The sequence below is a fragment of the Gekko japonicus genome, unplaced genomic scaffold (assembly GCF_001447785.1).
Source record: "Gekko japonicus isolate JY-2015 unplaced genomic scaffold, Gekko_japonicus_V1.1 scaffold2129, whole genome shotgun sequence".
Lineage (NCBI taxonomy): Eukaryota > Metazoa > Chordata > Lepidosauria > Squamata > Gekkonidae > Gekko > Gekko japonicus.
Window position 1 is genome coordinate 311,628 of NW_015176516.1, and position 9,183 is coordinate 320,810.

Sequence of the window (9,183 nt, forward strand, 5' to 3'; positions counted from 1 at the left end):
ACCTGGGTGAATTACTGAAATCCGTGTTGTATGGTTCTCAACCAATTCATGATACTTTAAAAACTGTGTAGTCATACTTGGGTGAATTACTGAAATCCTTGTTGTGTAGTTCTTAACCAATTCATAATACTTTAAAAACTGTGTAAACATCAACATCAACATTAAACAATGAACAACTTTGTGCAGAACATTTAACTTTGTTCTGCAGTCCCTAGTGTGCAGGGAACATGGAAAAGTCATTTTTAAGTATTAGCAACTAAAGAACAAACAAGCTGTGGAGCTAGAACCTCATTAGGTCCCTCCCGCCCCCTCCAGATGATCACCCTAAGGTGTATTAAATGTGAACAAATTATTAGCAAGTTGATATTCAAATAACACACACATATAACGGATATCTAGCATATTAAGTATAAGATTAAGCATAAAGTCGGTATAACATAGTACCATTTCTGTGAGTCAGCATTGAAGTCTTCCTTAATTGCGTTCAGCAGTTAGTGGAAGCAACAGTATACCATTAAATACATTCTGTTGAACTTCTTTGTAGTCAATGCTGTAAGACGATCGTCAAGCTGGATGAAGAGTGCTGAAAACTGGAACCGAAAGTCAGGCAGGTTGTATGCCATTAAATACATTCTGTCGAACTTCTTTGAAGTCGATGTTGTAAGACGATCGTCAAGCTGGAAGAAGAAAGCTGAAAACTGAAACCGAAAGTCAGGCAGGTTGTCGCGTGAGTGAGACAAAAGCTAGGAGTTTTTCTTGGGTGTTAATCTCTTCCACCGGTTTGAAGGACGATCGTTCCTCCCGACGTCTTGATCTGTTGGCTGTTCTGGTGGGAGCGGTAAGTTGAGATCTTGAAGAAGCTGAAGCCCAGCGTCGTAGTCTGCTATCAGTCTGGTGGTTCCTTGGTGGGAGACAAGGAGCTTGTAGTATGCAGACCATCGGTATTTTATGTTCGCAGCAATCAGCGCAGAGGTTATTGGTTTTAGTTGTTTTCGTTTCTGTAGTGTCTCCGAGGAAAGGTCTTGTAAAACTGAGATCTTTGAGCCCTTGTACTGCAGCGATCCTTGTGCGCGCGCAGTTTCAATGATCGCCATCTTGGCCCGGGAATCAGAGAACTTGGCAATGACGTCTCTCGGGGTTGTTCTTTGTTGAGATCGTGGCTGGCCCGCCCTGTAGGCCCATTCAATGAACAGTTCCTCGCTGTCCTCTAAATTGAGAATCGCGGCTAGCCACGAAGTTAGGAACGCGCAGAGATCTGCTTTCCCTTTTCCCCCAACTTGCTCTGGGAGGCCCCGAAATTTTAAATGGGTGGCGCGGAGTTGATTTTCAATGGCCATTATGCGATCTGTTGCCCATTCCTCCCTCTTATAAAAAAACCGGGAATCGTCTTGAAGCGTTATACTTGCCTCGAGGGCTGTCTCAGCAGTCTGCGACGCTTGTGAGAGCGCAGTTTTTAGTTCAGTCAGTTGTTCGGTAATCGGTTTGATTATATCTTTTATTGTAGCGGTGACGGTATTCTCTAAGGCTTTGATAGTTGAAAAGAATTCGTCACGCGTGACTGCCATACCTCCGTCTGGAAGACCGGGGTTGTCCGCCGCCATGTTGGCTTCTGCAGAAGGCTGCGATGCCTGTGATGAATTTTGCGAGGCAAAATACGGCGGGATCGGTTGTTGTTTGGAGTTATTTTTATACGATTTAATTCTTAGTGATCTTTTCATGCCTGGATAGAGTTGTTTGTGATGTAAATCTTGCTAAAAATGATAGAATCAGGAGGATTGGGTCGGAGCCGAGAGTTCAGGCGTCCATCTTCTTCTAGCCCGACGCCACGCCCCCGGATACCGTGTTGAAGAAGGTGTAACATCTTAATAGTATTATCCGCGAGATCTCTGTGCGGGATAAATCCGACTTGGTCAGAGTGAATGTACTTTGGGATAAAGGTGTTGATTCTTCTGGCTAGAATGGATGTGAAAATTTTCATGTCCTGATTTAACAAAGAAATAGGGCAGTATGATTGTGGGTACATAGGATCACGATCTTTCTTAGGTATGACGACCATGGAAGCTAGTCTCCAAGAGGGGGGGATATTCCCTGTGTCTAATACATGGTTAAATGCCTTAGTCAGCAGGGCAATAATCTGTGGCACAAATACTTTATAATATTCTGAAGGGAGGCCATCCGGTCCCAGAGTTTTCCTATTTTTAGCAATTTGATGTTATTCATAAGTTTTTTCCTCCGTTATTGGGTCTTCCATAGCCAATCTGTGTTTGTCCTCTAATTTAGAGTGGGCAGGAAATTCATCTATGATCTTTTTAAAGGTGTCATGACATGCGGGCTTGGCCCTATAAAATTCAGTATAATAGTTCTCAAGGATCTTTAGTATATCTGTTGTGTTGGTGACCACTTCTCCTTGTGCATTCCTAAGTGCATGAATCTGATTGGATGTTTTGAGGTCTTTTATTTTATGTGACAGAAGGTTTAGTGTTTGGGGTTACTTCAACCAGTATTTTTGTTTGGTGAAGATTAACTGTTTTTTAATCTTAGAGGTTTCTAGCATGCTGAGGGCCTTGCGTTCTAGATGTAGTTGTTTCAGGGTCTGTTTAGAGCCGCTTTCATTAAGTCAGTCTCTAACTGTTGTTCTTTCTTTTTTAGGAAAGAGACCTTGGATATTATTTTACCTCGTAAAGCCAGCTTCATCACGTCCCAACAAATAGTCGGGGAGATATCCTCTTTATCATTTTCTTTATCCTTCTCTATGTCCTGTCTGAAATCAGTATTTTCTAATAAAGATGTGTTGAGCGCCCATTGTCTCTGTGTCTTTGATTGTTCAGTCTGTGAGATTGTGCAGTCCAACCATGCATGGTCCGACCATTGTGATGGCATTATAGAGGTGGATATAATTCGATCGTGCAAGGATGAAGATGTCAATATAAAATCAATTCTGGTATGCACGTTATGTTGTGCAGAAAAATACGTGTAGTTCCTTTCACCCAGATGAGTGGTACACCAAATATCTGTCAACCCATGCTCTTTCATTATTAATGCCAATTTCGTAAAGCACTTTTTAAACTGTTTCGTGTTGGAGTTATGATAGGATCTATCCAGAATATTGTCCACTATAAAGTTAAAATCCCCCCCACTATGATATCCCCCTCTGCAAAACCCTGTAATTTCACAAGTGTCTCTCCTTTAAAATTCAATTGCCCACTATTTGGTGCATACATTGTAGCAATGGTTGTCAAACGGTCTTCAATTTTCCCCTTAATGAAAAGATACCTGCCATCTGTGTCTTGCTTTTTTTATATGAAAGTGAAACGGAGGTTCTTTGCTATTAGGATCGCCACTCCATGCAATTTTGAAGTGCCTGATATGAGGTACTGCGATTGAAATTTAGTGGAGTGAAATGCAATGTGTTCTGTTTTTTTGAGGTGCATTTCCTGTAATAAAACTACATCAGGTTTTTGTTTTGATATGCTTGTAAGGATGCGTTTCCGTTTGATATTGTTGTTCAGGCCACGGATGTTATATGAAACTAGTTTGATACCAATGTCCATTATGCCACTCTATATATAAGAAAGTATGTGACTTTAGTAGGTTATAATCTTTAGCCCAAATGCAAATTGTTTGCCAAGGGTTTTAGTATGAGTCTCTGATAAGGAAAACCTATCAATTCCACTATGAAGGTCTCCTCTGTGTAGGTTAAGTATGGTAATGGGAGTTTATCAGACAGATCCTAAGCAGGCGCCCAGAGGTAGAGGGTAGGAAATAGAAATGTATGTAGTCAAATATTAAATGCCTACAATCTAGTGAATGGTGAAAATATGACAGTACCAATTTCAATGGCTATCACTAGAGGGTGCCAAATAACAAGAATATTCAGCTATCCGTGTCTTAGAAAGTAAAGATCTATCTCTGTTAGAATCCCTATTTCACTCTAGTGATGAAACACACTCTACTTTCCTGTTCTTTGTCTCTATGTATGGTAAGTATATCTTGTGTATTATAGATTAAAGGTGCATAATTAATCTAGCAGATGTCCACTCTGGTATTGCAGTTTCTGTGGGTTTGTTTGATCTCAACTCTATTCAGCAATCGTAAGCCTTCCCCCTCTTTTATCTCCCCCTTAACAAAAATATAAATTAATAATAAAACAGATCAAAATCAGCAAGTAGATGAATTAATTCTAGTACAGGTAGTCTGTGCATCAATTAAAAATATTAAATCAATCAGTGTGTTGCAGTTAATTAGCGTTTAAAACAATATAAGACTCTCCGTTCTCCTGCACTGAAGTGTAAGGTGCAGGAGGCTGGGTTTTCATCTCAGGAGACTGTCAGTCCCAGCGTATGGTTCTGAGAGTCTAATCACTAGTAGGACAATTAAACCCCCAACAATCCACACACACCCTCCCCAACACTTTCGATTATTATAGTACATAGATATTTCTGACTAAGGTTCATTAATTAAATCATGGAATATGCGGTATAGACAGTACATAAAACATTAGTAGAAAGCTTATGATTTCGGCGTCCCTTATCACTTAGCAACCTTACCACTATAGGACGCCAATCAACTATCCTTACTTTAGTAATTAGTCTGAAACCTTATAACAATTAATCTAAATTTCAATCATAACTCTGACTTAAAATTCTGAACTGCAATTATGATTTTTTAACTTGTGTGTGCCCTCACAAGTTCATTAAGAGAGTTGATTGGTGTCATGGAGTCACCCGAGTTGTTTGCCTCAGCTCCGATGGCGGCGGTGATGAAGAAGACAGTCTTCGCTGTTTCAATCTTTTGCTTTGGTCCATTGGTATTTCAATGTCTAGAGACCGAAGAATCTTGAAGCCTTCTTCAGGATGGTTGATTCTGCGAGATTTCCCTTTGTAAGTAACTTGTAGCATTAACGGCAATGTCCAGACGTATTTGATCCCGGCTTCCATTAGGCTGTTTGTTATTGGTTTGAGTTTGCGCCTTTTTTGCAGGGCTTCCTTTGGTAAGTCTGAGTAGACTTCTATAGCTGAATCTTTGCATTTAATACTGCCATTTTTCCGTGCTGCATTTAAGATTCGTTTCTTGTAGCGAAGATCTAGTACCGTGATTAGAACATCCCGGGAAGGTCACGTTTTCAGTATAGCTGGAGATCCTAGTTGGAACGCTTTAGTAATGACTGAAGAAATATCATTTTCCAATCCAACGTTGGAGTAGCCAGCTGGAAATGAATGCTGTTAAGTCTCCTTTCTCTTCAATCTTCTTCCCTATCCCTCTCAGCTTAAGGTTTGTTTTGTCGTTGGGACATGTCCAAGCGCATAGTTCTTTCAGCGATTATGTCTTCCGTTATCAGCATTTGTTGTATATCTGATTGATTCACCAAGCTATTATTCATTGCTCCATCGACTACATTCTTCGTCTCTGTCAAGGTTTTTTGAATAATATCTAAATGTTCATAAAAGGGTTTTATCAGGGAGAAGATTTTATCTAGAAACATCATTTCCAGGTTGGTCAGAGCTGACTTTAGCTCTGCTGTTGTAACAGGAGCTGCCTCTTTGTCAGTTCCAGTGCTTCCCGTCACCATTTTGTGAGTCTTGATGTTGTGTAGGCCTGATATGGAGGATGAAGATTGCTGATCTCCCAGCTGTTGCTCTGTCTTAGACTTTTGGGGGTTCGGTTGTGGATCGTTCCGGTCTTTTTTCCCCAAATAGCTGCAGTTGTCAGAAGTTGTAGGATTGGCATGGAGGGGCGAACAAAGGGGAAGGTGTGGAAGAGTGAAGAGTTCAGGCGGCCATTACCATCAGGCTCCACCAGAAGTCCCTCATACTTTTTTTCATATGTGGTGGACATGTTATAAAAGTTTTAAAAAATTGATCTGGATACATGAAATATTGCAAAAAAATACTTAAAAATAATGTACCATTTGTACCAGAACTCTTTTTACTGAATATGCTTCCAGAAAAATGTAAAAAAACAGGACTCTTATCTCATTCTACACATAGTTACAGCCGCTAGAATACTGTATGCGAGTTATTGGAGAAGAGAGGAGACATCAACAAGAGAAGAACTAATAAACAAACTACTGGAAGTTGCTGAAATGGACAAATTAACTTTAATCTTGAAAAGACACAGAGAGTACAAATTTGAAGAAACATGGTCAAGGTTTTATCACTGGTTAGAAGAACTGAAGTGCTGAAACATGTTATAACCAAAACAGAGGTTAATAAGAACATTATATTTAATATTGTGCAAAGTATGGACAGTAGCATCTGGTGTAGAAATAAGTTTTAAGATTTCAGATGTATGGACAACAAATTCTTTACTCAAAGTATGAAGGGATGCTCCCATTTTATGTTTGTGTTTAGTATTGTTAGTGTTTGTCGGTATGTCTGTGGTGTATGTTTAATAAAACAAATTTATATATAAAAAGTTGGAGGATCTTCAGAAGCAACTGCTAGAGAATAATCGGAAGATTGCTGACCTGAATAAAACAACTTCTAAACTAGAAGACAAGGTAGATGAAATAGATCATAAATTACAGGCAATGGACACCAAACGGACCTCTTTGGAACAAGATCTTATGAAACTCGAATTAGATAAAGCAGCATTTACTTTCAGATTTCAAAATATTCCAGAAGAGAAAGAGGAAGACACAAGGAAAAGGATGGTGCACATTTTGGCTAAAAATATGAAGACAGACGAAATAGAGAAAGTTTTGGATGAGATTGATACTACATTTAGAATGAACTCAGTTTATGCCAGAAGAAACCAACTTCCCAGACAAGTACATGTGAGATTCCATAAGAGAATTTTAAGAGATGAAATACTCAAAACATTGAATGAAACACCTTTATATATAGAAAACACAGAAATAAAGATTTTTAAAGAAATTCCTTGGAGAGTCAGAGAAAAAAAGGAAAGAATATATGGAACTTACAGCTATTCTGAGAAGAAATGAGATTTTGTATAGATGGTTACTCCCAGAAGACATATTCTTTACTTATAAAGGCAAAAGGCAATCAACTCCAGACAGAGGATTTTCTTAAGACACATGGAGTAGACCTACAAACTGAAGAAGAAAACTCAGAAGCTACAGAAGAAGAAGAAGAAGACCAGGATTCCCAAGGCTCTTCAGGAACATCTTTAACAGTTTCAACTACAACCAAGAAAGCAACAGTATCTAAAAAAGCCCCAAAGACCACAACATTTCCAATATGTACAAGGAGACAAATGAGAGATAAACAAGACATGGAATCACAGACCCAACCACAAGATGGATAGAAGGAAAATAAAGATAATCTCAATAAATGTAAATGGACTAAATGCACCCCAAAAAAGAAGACAAGTATTTCAACAACTGAAAAAAATGCAATTAGACACCATTTGCCTGCAGGAGACTCATATAAAAATTGCAGACGAGAAATATCTACAAGAAATTTGGGAAAGCCTTTATTTCTTCAGTTAATCAGAAGAAGAAAAGAGGCGTTGTGACCTATATAAAAGAACATTTGTATCCAGAAATTATTTATGCCTCAGAAGATGGATGGATTTTATTGGTGCAAATACAAAAATAAGGGGAAAGGACTTTGATAATAAATGTTTATGCACCGAATCAGCACCAGGAGAAATTCTACAAACTTCTACAAGAACTGATCTCAAAACAAGACTTTGATGAAATGTGTATGATTGGAGACTACAATGCTGTTTTTGATAGAATTTCAGGCAGAAAAACAGAAACAAGGAAATGAGCTTCCTTCTACATTCCTACAACTAGTAGATGAAAATAACTATGTGGATGCATGGAAAGTGAAAAACCCACACAAAAAAAAGACTATACTTTTTATTCAGCAAGACATAAGTCATGGTCAAGAATAAATATGTGCTGGACTTCTACTACAATGATAAATGACCTATTAGAAGTGGAGATTTTACCAGCAACTTTTACAGACCACAATCCGGTCATGCTTGAAATACAAGATACTAAAAAAAAAAAACAAAAAAAAAAAAAAAGATGGTCATTGAATACCTCTATTTTAAAGACTGAAAAATTTGTAAGAGAATCTAAAAAAGAATTTCAAATGTTTTTGAACAAAATATGCAACTATAAATTTCCATCAGGACTGTATGGGATGCATTCAAAGCCTTTGCTAGAAGATGAATGATTAGAGAATCCACATACGTCAGGAAACAGAGGACAGAAAGATATTTCCAGATTCAAGATCAGATTAAAAAACAGGAAGAAAAGATGAAACAAGATCCATCAACTGAACAGATAAAAATTATGCTTACACTCTTGCAACATCAAATGAATTGCCTATTAACACACAAAATAGCCAAAAAAGTAACATATGCTAAATAAAACTATTTTGAAATTGCTAATAAACTAACGATATGGTTAGCTTATAAACTACGTAAAGAAAAGGGGAAAAGGCACATAAAGATACTTAGAAATGATTTGGGAGAAGAGAGAAATATATTGGAAGACTTGAAAAAAATGTTGAATAATTTTATTAAAAGGTATATATGAAAAGCAAATTAAAAATATTTCAAAACTCACAAAATTAAAATATCTACAGAAGATCAAAGGAAAAAATTAAATGATCCAATATCCTTTGCTGAAGTGACAGAAATGTTTAAAACACAAAAAAGGCGAAAACCCCAGGTCCTGATGGATTTCCCACAGAATTTTATCATGCATTTGAAGATCAATTGATATGGCCACTAAAAGCCGTCATTCAAAATATAATAATTGAAGGGAAAATTCCAGAGTCTTGGAATGAAGCACTGATAACACTTATACACAAGCAAAACTCAGATGAGAAAGAAATTAAAAATTACAGACCATCCTTGAGGTTCTAAATTATGTGATTAGAGCAGATGTGCAAATTAAAGGTCTCAGATTAAGAGGAGAAAAATTGTCTGCCAGGTATAAAGCCTGTTTGGTCAGCTGCCACATATTCTGGAATTATGGTTTTAAGCCTGTTAGCCAGTAGTGTCATGAAAAATTTGGCATCATTATTGGGGACTTCCGGTCTGCCAAGATGGCGAATTAACGCATTCCGCGACCGTGCGGGGTGGTCGGCAGCTTCTTTTGACAGCTTGGGCTGTTTCCAGCCCGACGCAGCACTCCCCAGCGAGGGGGGGTGACAAGCAGGCAGCTGTGCCCAAGAGGGAGTGGTAGGTTGGGTCGATCAAGCT

The 9,183-nt window shown here is 38.2% G+C and overlaps 1 protein-coding gene across 1 annotated transcript in view; it reads right to left on the reverse strand.

Annotated features, from left to right (window-relative positions):
- The window catches only part of LOC107123997 (obscurin-like), a 73,710-nt gene extending 72,109 nt beyond the window's left edge, over positions 1 to 1,601 (reverse strand). The window contains exons 1-2 of the mRNA XM_015427371.1: positions 1,407 to 1,601; positions 523 to 677 (exon numbers count right to left, since the gene is read on the reverse strand). Coding sequence (XP_015282857.1) covers positions 523 to 677; positions 1,407 to 1,601 — 350 coding nt within the window. The remainder of the gene's footprint in view (positions 1 to 522; positions 678 to 1,406) is intronic.
- Positions 1,602 to 9,183: the final 7,582 nt, after the last annotated feature.